Here is an 18,034-nt window from a genome sequence, read left to right as displayed (position 1 = left end):
AAGCGGTGGTGCCTTCTGTTTAGGTCCTCCTGCCTTTTTTCTCCCTCCCTGTTCATTCCGTGTCCTCTAGCTTGGATATTGGTTCCCACTGGTAATTCGAAAATGGATCTCCATGTCATAGGAAAGAAAACAAAATTTATGCTTACCTGATAAATTTCTTTCTTTCCGGACATGAAGAGTCCATGACCCCGCCATTTTTTTTAGTTTATAATTCAAAAGATTTTTAATAGATTTCCCTTGATGCTCAGACACTGTGCCTGTAGTTCAAAAACCTCTAGCGCACCAAGGTTAAACACCCCTGCACTAAACAATGCAGACTTCAATGTATGGTTCCCTTATATACTGTTGTACTGCTGGGCCACTCACAAAATGTGGCCTTAGAGGGAACACTTCTGCCAGCCAGTCAGAATAAAAAGGGACATGAAACCCAAAAAAAAACTTTAAAGGGACAGTCTACCATAGAATTGTTATTGTTTTAAAAGATAGATAATCCCTTTATTACCCATTCCCCAGTTTTGCATAACCAACACAGTTATATTAATATACTGTTTACCTCTGTGATTACCTTGTATCTAGGAACCTTCTTCCAGCCCCCTGATCACATGACTGTGACTGTTTATTATCTATTGTCTTGCATTTAGCATTGTTTTGTGCTAAATCTGAAATAACCCCCTGTGCCTGAACACAGTGTTATCTATATGGCCCACATGTACTTTCTGTCTCTTTGTGTTGAAAAGAGTTTTTAAAAGCCTGTGATAAGAGGCAGCCCTCAAAGGCTTAGAGATTAGCATATGATGAGCCTACCTATGTTTAGTTTAAACTAAGAATACCAAGAGAACAAAGCAAATTTGATGATAAAAGTAAATTGGAAAGTTGATTAAAATTAAAAGTCCTATCTGAATAATGAAACTTTAATTTATACTAGACTGTCCCTTTAATGATTCAGACAGAAAATAAAATTTTAAATAACTTTCCAACTTACTTCTATTATTTAATTTGTTTAATTCTTTTGGTATCGTTTGTTGATGAACCAGCAATATGTGCAACCACTAATTGGCAGCTCCTGAGCCTACCTAAGTATCCTATTTAACAAAGGTTACCAAAAGAACAAAACAAATTAGATGATAGATAGTACATCACATATATCACATGCTGAATTATCAAAGAGAAAATATTTGGGTGATACCAAGAGAACAAAACAAATTAGATGATAGATAGTAGTAGTAAATTATGATAAAGAAGACATTAAAGGGTTAACAGAAAGTACATGGACAGGATTTACCCATTGAGCATTAGTGGGAAGTAACAGCAATAGCAGGAAGTACAGTCCTTTTAGTTTTATAAGACAAAATAACACCTATTAATTCAGTCTTTTATGTGATAGAAAATGTTTGAGTACAGTGTCCCTTTAATGCTTACAGTGTTGGCTCCCTCAGTAGGTGATTTCCTAATGTTTTCTTATGTTAATGCTTTAAAGGCGGATCCTGCTGAAGATAGTGGAAACAATGACAGTCATTCCACTTCCAGTGAACTTTTTGACCTTTTACTCCAAGAAGACTCGCAGTCTGGTACTGGATCTGCAGCTTCAGGCAGTGGATCTGCCAATTCCAGTTCTTTACGATCTGGATCTAATGGTTCTACCTCAAATGTGACCTCTGGAAGTGGCTTAGGTAGGTTATGATCGATAGCTTTGCAATAGTATGAGTAGTTCTATGTGTTATCCTGGTCAAACAATGCTCAAACAATGGATAAAACAAAGCCATGGATCATGATTAATTTATGACATACCAGGACAACTTGGGAACAATGCATTATTTAAATTCTGGTTTCAGTTAGCAGCTAACAGTTCTATATGAACGATGGACGGAGAAATCATCCGTTAGTTACTGTATCCAGATGGCTCTTTCATGGTAAGTAGTAAAACAAGGACTGATTCAGTTATTTGCTATTCTCCACTAGACGTAACCAAATTGTCATTCCTCCTCTTTCCTAGAAATTAAATTGATAACAGCTTCCTGTATAAGTTGTAAAGTTTTTTCTTAAAAATTACTTTTTATTCAAATTTAATTTGATTTTCTCTCTAAAGCTGCAGTTTTCAACCATTGTTTGGGTATTTTACTAAAGACAATGTCTCTAATATGTTTTACAGGTAACTTATCTGTGCTTTTCTTCACTTTCCTTTGTCCAGAGAGATCCAGACATTTTAAACAAGTTATATCTTTTGTTTGGTTTGTATTCACAAATCGGGACTTTTTAGAACAGTACAGAGTATATTTAAGTCTTTTTTTTTTTTACTTTGTTTTATTTCTTTTATACTATTATTAAAGTGGTTTCACTTTCAAAGATGGTATTTGCATGATGTATTTTCACATTGCGTCTTTGATTCTCTGGGCTCCATTTATTAAGCAGCGGATGCTGCTCGCCTGAAACGGAAGTTAAGAAGCAGCTGTCATAAGACAGCTGCTCCTTAACTTTGCGGACTGAAATCATCCTTATCGTATCGATGATTGACAGTCCCTGCTAGTGTCCGATTGGCTGCCAGTGAACAGGGGGAGGCATTGAACAAGCATTTCAGCATTTTTAGCGAGGTCAAGCGGACATAATTCGCTACAGCAAATAATGTCCGCTCAACTTTTAATAAAATTAGCCCTATGTCTCCATAATGATAAAAAAGACATCAGAGCTAGGCATTAATTAGTTTCCAAGTATCTTCAGAGAGTGATCGAGATTTACTTAAAATAGAAAGACCGTTGTGCTATTAACAAAAGTTCACAAGTTGTCACCTTGTTTGTGAATAGGCCCCATAAAATGAGAGCATTGGAAAGTGTTCTCATTGGAAAGGTCTCTTGATTTTAGTAAATAATAGGCCGATGTTTGATCCCATGGTTTTAATATGTCAGGGTTCGTTTTTGGGTTTCAAGAGGCTGCTCCCAGGTGGTAAATCTCCATGGGACAGGCTACTGGGCGGTTGTTCGTTCCAGAGAGAGCGCTTCTATTTCTGTATATATTCGTTTTATGAGCACTTTTGTTTATCAGTCAGTATATTTTGCCATGTTTTCTCTTTGGTTTTTAACCATTTATTTTATATTTATCCTATCTAAAGATTGTGATGTAAAAGAAAATAATGTATGTACACATTTTTGAAGGTTGTTATATTCCATTCTTATATTTATTTATTTTTCTATTTTTCTATACTAACAAAGGGAGTAGTAACAGCAGCAAGTATTTTGCTAGCAATGATTCCTCTGATAACTCCAAGAAGGGGCGCAAACGGCAGGAGGCTGTGGAAACAGATACTTTTCCCAAAGCAGCAGGAGACTCTATATGGAGTATGATAGAACGTACACCTACACCCATTATGATGACTTATCAACTACCTGAGAGGTAAGAAACAAGAATGCCACCATTTACTTAGTATATATATATACACACACACATACTGTTGGTATATACATGTTAGTGTTTGGAGCACTATTTCTTATATGTATTTGGGGTATTGTTTTTTTTTGTAGATCAAATAAATATATTAAATTTATGTCTCATTGTTCCTGCAGGGATAAAGAGACTTTGCTAAAAGAGGATCTGGAAAAACTGACGGCCATGCGAAACAGACAGCCATGGTTTACAGAAGAGCAGAAGGAAGAGCTTGCAGAAGTGCACTCTTGGATTCGAAATCGGACAATCCCACAGGAAATAGATACAAAAGTAAGAAACACTGTGATGTGCTTTGAGAATGTGGCCCTCATTTATTTAATAGTGGATGGACAAGGTTCGCTCTTGGAAACCTTGTCCACTCAGCATCACGGCCAGCTGGCAGCATTTGCTACCCTTAATTATTATTGCAGAAGCAAATGCTTGTGCAGCCGGGCTTCTGCTGTTGCGCAAATAATCGCACAAGAGGAGGGCCTGTCAAGATGATTTAACTCCGCCAGCTTTAAGGTGACAGAGAGGTTAAGTAGCAGTGGTCTTAAAACCACAGCTACTTAGAGTTTCAGGCCCGAAGCTGCGTCCGTAGCTTATCCCACGGTGTATCTTTATATAAACTCTAGTGAATGAAAATGTTACACGGTCATATTAAAATATAAACACAGTTCATCATTTTCTTAAGGGACATGAAAGGGTAAAAAATAAATGCTCTAATGTGATTTGAGTATGAATAGCTGCTGTTCCACCATGTATTACTATATTTTGTGAAACTACCATGACAATTGTTTTATTGCTGACAGGAAAAGGATACAAATGTCCTAGAGAAGGCAAAAATCACCTGAGGTGTTTCCTTATGTTCATCTTAATTTGAATTAAACAAGAGATTTCTTTCATGTAATTAGCAAGAGTCCATGAGCTAGTGACGTATGGGATATACATTCCTACCAGGAGGGGTAAAGTTTCCCAAACCTCAAAATGCCTATAAATACACCCCTCACCACACCCACAATTCAGTTTTACAAACTTTGCCTCCCATGGAGGTGGTGAAGTAAGTTTGTGCTAGATCACTATCAGTTTCTGAGATTCTCTTTTCTAGACAAGCATTACCAGTTTGTTGCCCTTCCGTTTGGCCTAGCAACAGCTCCAAGGATCTTTTCAAAGGTTCTCGGTGCCCTTCTCTCTGTCATCAGAGAACAGGGTATTGCGGTATTTCCTTATTTGGAAGATATCTTGGTACTTGCTCAGTCTTTACATTCTGCAGAATCTCATACGAATCAACTTGTGTTGTTTCTTCAAGAACATGGTTGGAGGATCAGTTTATCAAAGAGTTCTTTGATTCCTCAGACAAAGGTAACCTTTTTGGGCTTTCAAATAGATTCAGTGTCCATGACTTTGTCTCTAACAGAAAAGAGACGTCTGAAGTTGGTTTCAGCTTGTCAAAACCTTCAGTCTCAGTCATTCCCTTCGGTAGCTTTTTGAATGGAAATTCTAGGTCTCATGACTGCTGCATCGGACGCGATCCCCTTTGCTCGTTTTCACATGAGACCTCTTCAGCTTTGTATGCTGAACCAGTGGTGCAGGGATTATACAAGGATATCACAAATAATATCCTTAAATCCCAATGTTCGATCTTCTCTGACTTGGTGGTTGGATCACCATTGTTTAATTCAAGGGGCCTCTTTTGTTCGTCCAACCTGGACTGTGATCTCAACAGATGCAAGTCTTTCAGGTTGGGGAGCTGTATGGGGATCTCTGACAGCGCAGGGGGTTTGGGAATCTCAGGAGGCAAGATTACCAATCAACATTTTGGAACTCCGTGCGATTTTCAGAGCTCTTCAGTTCTGGCCTCTTCTGAAGAGAAAATCGTTTATTTGTTTTCAGACGGACAATGTCACAACCGTGACGTATGTCAATCATCAAGGTGGGACTCACAGTCCTCAAGCTATGAAAGAAGTATCTCGGATAATTGTATGGACGGAATCCAGCTCCTGTCTAATTTCTGCGGTTCACATCCCAGGTGTAGACAATTGGGAAGTGGATTATCTCAGTCGCCAGATGTTACATCCGGGCGAATGGTCTCTTCACCCAGAGGTATTTCTTCAGATTGTTCAAATCTGGGGACTTCCAGAAATAGATCTGATGGCCTCTCATCTAAACAAGAAACTTCCCAGGTATCTGTCCAGATCTAGGGATCCTCAGGCGGAAGCAGTGGACACGTTGTCGCTTCCTTGGAATTATCATCCTGCCTATATCTTTCCGCCTCTAGTTCTTCTTCCAAGAGTGATTTTCCAAAATTCTAATGGAACGTTCGTTTGTACTGCTGGTGGCTCCAGCATGGCCTCACAGGTTTTGGTATGCGGATCTCATTCGGATGGCCAGTTGCCAACCTTGGACACTTCCGTTAAGACCAGACCTTCTATCTCAAGGCCCATTTCTTCTGTTAAGTGTGATCAGTCCACGGGTCATCATTACTTCTGGGATATTACTCCTCCCCAACAGGAAGTGCAAGAGGATTCACCCAGCAGAGTTGCATATAGCCCCTCCCCTCTACGTCACCCCCAGTCATTCTCTTGCACCCAACGACTAGATAGGATGTGTGAGAGGACTATGGTGATTTTATTTAGTTTTATTTCTTCAATCAAAAGTTTGTTATTTTTTAATAGCACCGGAGCGTGTTATTCCTTCTCTGGTAGAGTTTGAAGAAGAATCTACCAGAGTTTTTACTATGATTTTAGCCGGAGTTGTTAAGATCATATTGCTGTTTCTCGGCCATCTGAGGAGAGGTAAACTTCAGATCAGGGGACAGCGGGCAGTTTATTCTGCAAAGAGGTATGTAGCAGTTTTTATTTCTAACAATGGAATTGCTGAGAAAATACTGCCATACCGACATTATATCATGTATGTATAATTTACATTTTTGTTTTCTGGAGAATGGTACTTCTCTGGAATTACACTGTGAATGTAAGATTTTAGCCTAATAGAAATACAATAGGCTTTTTAATAACTCTTAATTATGTTAAACGTTTTTGCTGGAATGTAAAATCGTTTTCATTTTCTGAGGTACTGGGTGAATAAAATGTTTGGGCACTATTTTTCCACTTGGCAGTTGCTGGATCTAATTATGACAGTTGCTTAATCTCTCTCACTGTTGTGTGTGAGGGGGTGGGACCTTTTTGGCGCTTTTTGCTACGCATCAAAAATTTCAGTCAAAGCTCATTGTTTTTTTCCTGCATGTTCCGGTTTATCTCTACAGAACCCAGGGATCTTCAAAGCTAATTTGAGGGAAGTAATCTAACAGAGCTGTAAGATTGTAGTTGACTGTGATAAAAAACGTTTATTCTTTATCTTTTTTATGCCTCAGGGTTAGTTATTTCTTGCTACTGGGTACAAGCCTTTGCTAAGTTACATTTGGTTTTACAAAGCTGATTGATTTCATCTGTTATATATATTCAGTGCTTTTCAAGCACAGTTCGTTTTTTTCATTGTATTTTTATTGTATAGTATTTCCAAATTGCAAGTTTATTTGCTAGTTTGTTAAACATGTCTGATTCAGAAGATGAGACCTGTACTATTTGTACTAAAGCCAAGGTGGAGCCCAATAGAAATTTATGTACTAACTGTATTGATGCTACATTAAATAAAAGTCAATCTGTACAAATTGAACAAATTTCACCAAACAACGAGGGGAGAGTTATGCCGACTAACTCGCCTCACGTGACAGTACCTGCATCTCCCGCCCGGGACGTGCGCGATATGGCGACGCCAAGTACATCTGGGCGGCCATTACAAATAACATTACAAGATATGGCTACTGTTATGACTGAAGTTTTGGCTAAATTACCAGAACTAAGAGGTAAGCGTGATCACTCTGGGGTGAGAACAGAGTGCGCTGATAATATTAGGGCCATGTCAGACACTGCGTCACAATTTGCAGAACATGAGGACGGAGAGCTTCATTCTGCAGCTGACGGTTCTGATCCAAACAGATTGGATTCAGATATTTCAAATTTTAAATTTAAGCTGGAAAACCTCCGTGTTTTACTAGGGGAGGTGTTAGCGGCCCTGAATGATTGTAACACAGTTGCAATACCAGAGAAAATGTGTAGGTTGGATAAATATTTTGCTGTACCAACAAGTACTGACGTTTTTCCTATACCTAAGAGACTAACTGAAATTATTACTAAGGAGTGGGATAGACCCGGTGTGCCGTTCTCACCCCCTCCGATATTTAGAAAGATGTTTCCGATAGACGCCACCACGCGGGACTTATGGCAAACGGTCCCTAAGGTGGAGGGAGCAGTTTCTACTTTAGCTAAGCGTACCACTATCCCGGTGGAGGATAGCTGTGCCTTTTCAGATCCAATGGATAAAAAGTTAGAGGGTTACCTTAAGAAAATGTTTGTTCAACAAGGTTTTATATTGCAACCCCTTGCATGCATTGCGCCGATCACGGCTGCAGCGGCATTCTGGATTGAGTCTCTAGAAGAGAATCTTGGCTCAACTACGCTGGACGACATTTCAGACAGGCTTAGAGTACTTAAGCTATCTAATTCATTCATTTCGGAAGCCGTAGTACATTTAATTAAACTTACGGCTAAGAATTCCGGATTCGCCATTCAAGCGCGTAGAGCACTGTGGCTAAAATCCTGGTCAGCTGATGTAACTTCTAAGTCCAAATTACTTAATATACCTTTCAAGGGACAGACCTTATTTGGGCCTGGTTTGAAAGAAATTATCGCTGACATTACAGGAGGTAAGGGCCACGCCCTACCTCAAGACAAAGCCAAACCTAAGGCTAGACAGTCTAATTTTCGTTCCTTTCGGAAATTTCAAAGCAGGAGCAGCATCAACTTCCACTACTCCAAAACAAGAAGGATCTGGTGCTCGCTACAGACAAGGCTGGAGACCTAACCAGTCCTGGAACAAGGGCAAGCAGGCCAGGAAACCTGCAGCTGCCACTAAAACAGCATGAATTGAGGGCCCCCGATCCGGGATCGGATCTAGTGGGGGGCAGACTTTCTCTCTTCGCCCAGGCTTGGGCAAGAGATGTCCAGGATCCCTGGGCGCTAGAGATAATATCTCAGGGATACCTTCTGGACTTCAAACACTCTCCTCCAAGAGAGAGATTTCATCTGTCAAGGTTGTCGACAGACCAAACAAAGAAAGAAGCGTTTCTACGCTGCATACAAGAACTATTGTTAATGGGAGTAATCCATCCAGTTCCACGGTTGGAACAGGGGAAAGGGTTTTACTCAAATCTGTTTGTGGTTCCCAAAAAAGAAGGAACTTTCAGACCAATCCTGGATTTAAAGATCCTAAACAAATTCCTAAGAGTTCCATCATTCAAAATGGAGACTATCCGGACAATTTTACCTATGATCCAAGAGGGTCAGTACATGACCACAGTGGACTTAAAGGATGCTTACCTTCACATACCGATTCACAAAGATCATTACCGGTATCTAAGATTTGCCTTTCTAGACAGACATTACCAGTTTGTAGCTCTTCCATTCGGATTGGCTACAGCTCCAAGAATCTTCACAAAGGTTCTAGGTGCTCTTCTGGCGGTACTAAGACCGCGGGGAATTTCGGTAGCTCCCTACCTAGACGACATTCTGATACAAGCTTCAAGCTTTCAAACTGCCAAGTCTCATACAGAGTTAGTACTGGCATTTCTAAGGTCACATGGATGGAAGGTGAACGAAAAGAAAAGTTCACTCGTTCCACTCACAAGAGTTCCCTTCCTGGGGACTCTTATAGATTCTGTAGAAATGAAGATTTACCTGACAGAGGACAGGTTAACAAGACTTCAAAGTGCTTGCCGCACCCTTCATTCCATTCAACACCCATCGGTGGCTCAATGCATGGAGGTAATCGGCTTAATGGTAGCGGCAATGGACATAGTGCCATTTGCTCGCTTACACCTCAGACCACTGCAATTGTGCATGCTGAGTCAGTGGAATGGGGATTACTCAGACTTGTCCCCTTCTCTGAATCTGGATCAAGAGACCAGAAATTCTCTTCTATGGTGGCTTTCTCGGCCACATCTGTCCAGGGGGATGCCATTCAGCAGACCAGACTGGACAATTGTAACAACAGACGCCAGCCTTCTAGGTTGGGGTGCCGTCTGGAATTCTCTGAAGGCTCAGGGACAATGGAGTCAGGAGGAGAGTCTCCTGCCAATAAACATTCTGGAATTGAGAGCAGTTCTCAATGCCCTCCTGGCTTGGCCCCAGTTGACAACTCGGGAGTTCATCAGGTTTCAGTCGGACAACATCACGACTGTAGCTTACATCAACCATCAGGGAGGGACAAGAAGCTCCCTAGCAATGATGGAAGTATCAAAGATAATTCGCTGGGCAGAGTCTCACTCTTGCCACCTCTCAGCAATCCACATCCCGGGAGTGGAGAACTGGGAGGCGGATTTCTTAAGTCGTCAGACTTTTCATCCGGGGGAGTGGGAACTTCATCCGGAGGTCTTTGCCCAAATACTTCGGCGTTGGGGCAAACCAGAGATAGATCTCATGGCGTCTCGACAGAACGCCAAGCTTCCTCGCTACGGGTCCAGATCCAGGGATCCGGGAGCAGTCCTAATAGATGCACTGACAGCACCTTGGGACTTCAGGATGGCTTATGTGTTTCCACCTTTCCCGATGCTTCCTCGATTGATTGCCAGAATCAAACAGGAGAGAGCATCAGTGATTCTGATAGCACCTGCATGGCCACGCAGGACTTGGTATGCAGACCTGGTGGACATGTCATCCTGTCCACCTTGGTCTCTACCTCTGAAACAGGACCTTCTGATACAGGGTCCTTTCAAACATCAAAATCTAACTTCTCTGAAGCTGACTGCTTGGAAATTGAACGTTTGATTTTATCAAAACGTGGGTTTTCTGAGTCAGTTATTGATACCTTAATACAGGCTAGGAAGCCTGTTACCAGAAAGATTTACCATAAAATATGGCGTAAATACCTATACTGGTGTGAATCCAAAGGTTACTCTTGGAGTAAGGTTAGGATTCCTAGGATATTGTCTTTTCTACAAGAAGGTTTAGAAAAGGGTTTATCTGCTAGTTCATTAAAGGGACAGATCTCAGCTCTGTCTATTCTGTTACACAAACGTCTGTCAGAAGTGCCAGACGTTCAGGCTTTTTGTCAGGCTTTAGCGAGGATTAAGCCTGTGTTTAAGACTGTTGCTCCACCATGGAGTTTAAATCTTGTTCTAAACGTTTTACAGGGCGTTCCGTTTGAACCCCTCCATTCCATTGATATAAAGTTGTTATCTTGGAAAGTTCTATTTTTAATGGCTATTTCCTCGGCTCGAAGAGTCTCTGAGTTATCAGCCTTACATTGTGATTCTCCTTATTTGATTTTTCATTCGGATAAGGTAGTTCTGCGTACTTAACCTGGGTTCTTACCCAAGGTAGTCACTAACAGGAATATCAATCAAGAGATTGTTGTTCCTTCTTTGTGTCCAAATCCTTCTTCAAAGAAGGAACGCTTACTACATAATCTGGACGTAGTTCGTGCCCTAAAATTTTACTTACAGGCAACTAAGGAATTTCGACAAACGACTTCTCTGTTTGTCGTGTACTCTGGACAGAGGAGAGGTCAAAAGGCTTCGGCAACCTCTCTTTCTTTTTGGCTTCGTAGTATAATACGTTTAGCTTATGAGACTGCTGGACAGCAGCCTCCTGAAAGAATTACAGCCCATTCTACTAGAGCTGTGGCTTCCACTTGGGCCTTCAAGAATGAGGCCTCTGTTGAACAGATTTGCAAGGCTGCAACTTGGTCTTCACTTCATACTTTTTCCAAATTTTACAAATTTGACACATTTGCTTCCTCGGAGGCTATTTTTGGGAGAAAGGTTCTTCAGGCAGTGGTTCCTTCTGTATAAAAGAGCCTGCCTATCCCTCCCGTCATCCGTGTACTTTTGCTTTGGTATTGGTATCCCAGAAGTAATGATGACCCGTGGACTGATCACACTTAACAGAAGAAAACATAATTTATGCTTAGGTATTTATTTTTAAATTATACTCCAGTCACCACTACACCCTTGGTTCCTCCTTTCTCGTTTTTGTCCTTGGTCGAATGACTGGGGGTGACGTAGAGGGGAGGGGCTATATGCAACTCTGCTGGGTGAATCCTCTTGCACTTCCTGTTGGGGAGGAGTAATATCCCAGAAGTAATGATGACCCGTGGACTGATCACACTACAGAAGAAAGGAATTTATCAGGTAAGCATAAATTATGTTTTTTCCATCAGGATCTCAAATCATTAAATTTGAAGGTATGGAAATTGAACGCTTGATTCTTAGTCATAGAGGTTTCTCTGACTCAGTAATTAATACTATGTTACAGGCTCGTAAATCTGTGTCTAGGAAGATTTATTATCGAGTCTGGAAGACTTACATTTCTTGGTGTTCTTCTCATAAGTTCTCCTGGCATTCTTTTAGAATTCCTAGAATTTTACAGTTTCTTCAGGATGGTTTGGATAAAGGTTTATCTGCAAGTTCTTTGAAAGGACAAATCTCTGCTCTTTCTGTTCTTTTTCACAGAAAGATTGCTAATCTTCCTGATATTCATTGTTTTGTACAGGCTTTGGTTCGTATCAAGCCTGTCATTAAGTCAATCTCTCCTCCTTGGAGTCTTAATTTGGTTCTGAGGGCTTTACAGGCTCCTCCGTTTGAACCTATGCATTCTCTAGATATTAAATTACTTTCTTGGAAAGTTTTGTTCCTTTTGGCCATCTCTTCTGCTAGAAGAGTTTCTGAGTTATCTGCTCTTTCTTGTGAATCTCCTTTTCTGATTTTTCATCAGGATAAGGCGGTGTATGCGGACTTCATTTCAATTTTTACCTAAGGTTGTGAATTCTAACAACATTAGCAGAGAAATTGGTGTCCCTTCATTGTGCCCTGATCCTAAGAATTCAAAGGAGAGATCTTTACATTCTTTGGATGTAGAAAGAGCTTTGAAATATTATGTTGAAGCTACTAAAGATTTTAGAAAGACTTTTAGTCTATTTGTTATCTTTTCTGGTTCCAGGAAAGGTCAGAAAGCTTCTGCCATTTCTTTGGCGTCTTGGTTAAAGTCTTTGATTCATCATGCTTATGTGGAGTCGGGTAAGTCCCCGCCTCAAAGGATTACGGCTCATTCTACTAGGTCAGTTTCTACTTCCTGGGCTTTTAGGAATGAAGCTTCTGTTGATCAGATTTGCAAAGCAGCAACTTGGTCTTCTTTGCATATTTTTACTAAATTCTACCATTTTGATGTTTTCTGTTCTTCTGAAGCAGTTTTTGGTAGAAAAGTACTTCAGGCAGCTGTTTCAGTTTGATTCTTCTGCTTATGATTTCAGTTTTTTTCACTTTTGATTTGGGTTGTGGATTATTTTCTCAGCAGAATTGGCTGTCTTTATTTTATCCCTCCCTCTCTAGTGACTCTTGCGTGGAAGTTCCACATTTTGGGTATCTGCTATCCCATACGTCACTAGCTCATGGACTCTTGCTAATTACATGAAAGAAAACATAATTTATGTAAGAACTTACCTGATAAATTCATTTCTTTCATATTAGCAAGAGTCCATGAGGCCCACCCTTTTTGTGGTGGTTATGATTTTTTTGTATAAAGCACAATTATTCCAATTCCTTATTTTTGATGCTTTCGCTCCTTTCTTATCACCCCACTTCTTGGCTATTCGTTAAACTGAATTGTGGGTGTGGTGAGGGGTGTATTTATAGGCATTTTGAGGTTTGGGAAACTTTGCCCCTCCTGGTAGGAATGTATATCCCATACGTCACTAGCTCATGGACTCTTCCTAATATGAAAGAAATGAATTTATCAGGTAAGTTCTTACATAAATTATGTTTTATTACTGTTGGGTTAATATTGCGCCACCATTTGGGGAAGGGAAGTAACTTCAAACAATTTGCTCTTCTGCCCAGTTCTCTTTACCTACAGTTTTTAACATTGCTGCTTGTTTCCTATGTAGACTGCTGGATAATGTATCTTACGGTTGGATACAAAACTCTGATTCCTCAGTTCTATTCATGTGTGTTGCAAATGTTCCTTTATACCTGTGTTTCCCAAACGCAGTCCTCACGTACCCCCAGGCCAGGTTTTCACTATAGCTGAACTAGTGCACAGGTGAAATAATCAGATGATGGATGAGAGCAGGTTAGTTACCATGGTTACACCTGTGCACTGGCTCAGCTATAATGAAAACATGGCCTGTTGGGGGGTACGTGAGGTTTTACATATCAGTCGAGACACAATAAATACAATTTCTCCCTTTGTCCACAGAGTGTACCTTGCACCAGATGCTCTAGATAATAATGCAGTGTGCATTTTTTAGCACACTCTTCTTATGTGGCTCTGGGGAGAGAATTTGAAGATTACTATTACAGAATCTCTCCCCTTATGTACAGGTTATGCTCCACTTTGCATCCCCTGTAGGTGAGTTGAGCAAAATACTCCCACACTCTGAACCCATACTGATGGGATTTGCGACACTATAGGCTACCCTAATAGTAAGTACAGTTAGCAGGAATTCCTTGTGGTTTTGTCTGAAGTGTAGGACTGGTTATATTTATTTTATCTTTTGACAGCAAAACTCCTTCAGGTGCAAATATTCAATCTTTCTATATAAATAACAGTTACTTTTCTTCATAAACGGAAAGAGAGTCCACAGCTGCATTCATTACTTTTGGGAAATTCAAAACCTGGCCACCAGGAGGAGGCAAAGACACCCCAGCCAAAGGCTTAAATACCTCTCCTACTTCCCCCATCCCCCAGTCATTCTTTGTCTTTCGTCCCAGGAGTTTGGCAGACAAGTGTCAGAAGTCTCTTATGGAGGGTAGTACTCTTCGGAATGGGACTGGAGTTTTAAGTAGTCCTGTCAGCCTCTCAGTGAGAGCATGGATGAAAGTTAGAGTCCGGAGATGCAGGGAGAGTCTTCCTGCAAAACCATCCCGACAACTCCACAAGCAATCAGCGTTGACGAGTTTCGCTGCCTGCTTTCTTCTCTCAAGTCCTTGGCAGAAGCGACGCACTTGAAGGGCCGGCGTAGATTCCGGTAAGATCGTTTCATTTTACTTTCATCATGGATGTTTTGTAATTACAACAGTTTATCCGAGAGGTTACACCCTCACGGGCATAACTTAAATACAGGGTCTCAGTAAGGCTCCTTTTGTATCTTGGAATCAAGGGTTAATATCTTCTGAGGGGGGTTATTGAACAGGGTTTTTTTTAATCTTGTTTGTTATATGATTGTGTCTGCTACTGTGTAGTGATACTTGGGCTCATGGCTTTTTCTGAACATAAGGGCCTATTGCAAGTGACGCGGCCTTTATGGTCGGACACGCTTTTTCATAGACTGCACGGTACACCTTGTTACCGGGCATGGTCACGGTTTGGCTCTCCATTTCCGCATTCCTGACCATGTGGCGACAGAAATTCTGTTTCGCTGGTGTCTGGTTCATAGGAGGTGGTGAGTGCCCCAGCCATTAGGGGTGTAAGGTGCCGTTTACATTTCTTCTTAATGGTCCATTTTTTATCAATATCCCAGTTATGGAGGATTCTGATTTTTTGGAGACGGATGTTTCTGATTCTACTTCTTGCGAAGAATATGAATTGGCCCGGGTGATACGTGTCCATCAGTTATGTTCCGAATGCCATTTTAGAGTGCTCCGTTCCTCGGGATGGGGGAACCAGAGCCCGCTTAGCCATCCGTCTCCAGGGATTTTGCTTCTTGCAAGGCACGTTCCCTACAACCAACTTTTACTACGCATGCAGGCAACCCAAACGTGGCTTATCCTTCTCTGGAGGGTGGCTTGTTTCCTCCGGAGGTTACAACACGGTTCCGCATGGCCATATCTTTGGCGCTGGCGCATTTACATCTCCCAGGAGTGTGTTTAAGATATTGTCTGTGTTCCGTTAACCATTGCTCGTCAAGCGTTGGATCGCCTGGTCCAGTTCAGCCCTCTGGGGGAGCGACTGTCCCTGAGGCTTCAGGGGGTCAACCTTCTGGGCCAGAGTCTTTGTTTGCCCCGACGGAGGTAAGTTTTGCCTTTTGTTATAGACTGGCGTGCCTTCGTGTTCTACTGAGGCACGTTTTGGCGTTGCTGGAGGATCCCACTCTTAATGGGGTGGTGGATCCTCAGTATTTCACTGCGAATGGCATGCTTGATTAGACATAAGGGGATGAAGTAATCTTCTTATAGTCTTGTTTCTTGAGTATCTTTCCAGTTCTGAGCTTGGAAGACTCTGATTCCTGTTGGGCTGGTCCTGCGGGAGTGTCGGATTTCTTCCTGGGCGATAACCTACGGGTTGCCTTATCTTTTAGTTTAATCTGGTTAGGATGGATTTTATTTGGTTTAAAGCTCATGTTTGTTACAATATTTCCTTTAGGAATTTTCTTCTCTGGAATCGATAGTTGCGATTATGTGATCGCACTGTTTACTTCTACGAAAGTTTGTTCATGAGGACGTGTTTTAGTCCTATGTTTGTCTGTTATTTATCTCTCCCTTTAGGGGGTGACTTTGTGTGGCCTTGTCTGTATTGGGCCCATGGTTTCAGGCTGGTCCTGACTGGGTACAAATCCTTCTGTTTTTAAGGCCTATTTCAGACATGTGACGCCTGCTATGCCTGGCTGGTCCGGTTAGGGCGCAGAGTTGTTTCCAATATTATTTGTTTTTATTTGTTTTTTATTTTACATATTTCAGCTAGCATTCCAAGAGGAATTAATGGTCCGTGGTTTGCCTAGGCATGGAGGATTGTATTTGGTCCTCATTAGCCTTTCAGTCTAGTTGGCCGGGACTCCGTTGAGATCCACTACAACATACTCTGTTTGTTCCGACTCAGGATCTAGAGTGTTTCCTTTCCGTTGTGGGTTAGAAGTTGAAGGATTTAGGTCCTTTGTGCAGCCAGTTCCTGGTTCTCTTGCCTTTCAAGGTTCTTTGGGATTGTCCTTTTAGGACTTGTTCCTTCTTGAGGTCTCTTCCTTAAAGTCGAGACTGTTTGAACTTCATCCATTTTTTTCTTGGCAGAATTTAAGGGCCGTGCGGCTCTTTTCTGTTTCCGGGAGTTCCTCGTTCCATATTAAGGACGATAGACTGTTGTCTCCTCCTTTCCTAGCTTTCGCTTAGGGGATGTTCCGCCAGGTTTCGGGATGCTCAGCATTCTTCTTCCTTGGGGTGGACCTCCGGAAGGATAATCTGAGATAATTATGGAGGCTAGTCTTTTTCTACTCTTTATTCGGGTGATCTCTGCTCTAGTAATTATTTGTCTTAGTCTTGGTCTGCGTATGTGTGGTCCTTGGTGCCTTTGTGCTCTAGAGTAGTTGGCATGACTACAGCCTAGCACCTAGTTGGTGGAGAGTTGGCCTCCTGTTAGGGGCGTTCTCTTCTCTTTGGGCTGGGAATTAATGAGTGAGTCATGTGCCAGTTTCTCCGGGCTAGCCCGGATATTATCCCCTGTGAGGTCTGAATCTTCAAATGGGGTATCTTGTGCTCCCTTGTGGTGTCGTTCGTTTTAAGACGGCTCTGGGTCACGGTTCTTGGGTTCTTATATCGGATCCTTATGGACTTATGATCCTGTGGACTGGTTCAGGACGACACAGTTTTCAATGGGGGCTGATTGTCCTTAGGGTGGAGTGTGCTCCCTTTTACGGGGAGTTTTTCTCTGTTGTATAACAGTGGTGATCTGGATGATTCCTCATTCGGTCTCGACTGATTAGCCTATGGCCAGAGGCGTAACTAGAAACCACAAGGCCCAGGTGCAAGAAGTACCCCCCCGCCCCCCCCCCCAAAAAAAAAAGTGAATTTGTGTATGTGTATATATATATTTATTTATTTTTTTCTTTCTTTATTTTTATTATTATTATTTTATTTATTTATTTTTAACACAGAAAAAAAATGTTATTCAGATTACATGTCTGCAAAAGGAGGTACCCTGTGCCGATAATCTGACCCTTATTACTGTATATAGTGGCACTGTTTAACCCACCAGTATTGTATATAGCGAGTTAGTGACACAGTCTGTAATTTGCCGGCAAGATGGCTGGCCGGATCCTTCCCGCCCCAGTACTTTATAAAGTGACCACAGTAGTCTGTGACATGGTCCAGCCCCCCTGTACTGTATATAGTGGTACTGTATAGTGACACTGTTTACCGCGGCCCCCCCATGCTGTAGTAACAAGGTCTGTGATTTGCTGATTCCACAAACATACACACACATACATGCATAAATACACACACAGTCACATACATATACACACACATAAACACAATGGGTGAAACACTAACCCCTGTAGTCAGAGACACTAGTGAAGCATCACATCACACTCACATGATATCAGTGCAGGTAGTGGAAGGTCAAGGTTTTTTATTGAAGAAGAAAAAAAATTGTGTTTTTTTAAGCAGTCGCAGTTGCGTCCCTCTGCACCCCCTGTAGTTCCGACCCTGCCTACAGCCTCTCACGTCCTTGTGGGCATGGGTGCCGTATCTTATCTGTGTCCTCCCCTTTGGGGAGGGTAGATTGCCTCCTTCAGCAGGAGGGTCTCCTCTCTTTGGAGGATTGTGGTCCTGCCTTGTGTGCAGGAGGAGCGGGGCCTG

At 41.7% G+C, this 18,034-nt stretch overlaps 1 protein-coding gene across 4 annotated transcripts in view; it reads left to right on the top strand.

The window, feature by feature from the left end:
- PER3 (period circadian regulator 3) overlaps positions 1 to 18,034 on the top strand; it is a 154,683-nt gene that overhangs the window by 134,164 nt on the left and 2,485 nt on the right. For all 4 annotated transcript variants that reach the window (XM_053690374.1, XM_053690376.1, XM_053690375.1 and 1 more), the window contains 3 exons: positions 1,478 to 1,670; positions 3,204 to 3,384; positions 3,555 to 3,705. In XM_053690374.1, coding sequence (XP_053546349.1) covers positions 1,478 to 1,670; positions 3,204 to 3,384; positions 3,555 to 3,705 — 525 coding nt within the window. The remainder of the gene's footprint in view (positions 1 to 1,477; positions 1,671 to 3,203; positions 3,385 to 3,554; positions 3,706 to 18,034) is intronic.

Source organism: Bombina bombina, chromosome 8, assembly GCF_027579735.1.
Source record: "Bombina bombina isolate aBomBom1 chromosome 8, aBomBom1.pri, whole genome shotgun sequence".
NCBI classification, from domain to species: Eukaryota; Metazoa; Chordata; class Amphibia; order Anura; family Bombinatoridae; genus Bombina; species Bombina bombina.
Note: the sequence above shows the minus strand (reverse complement) of the source record. Positions and strands in the feature narration are given on the sequence as shown.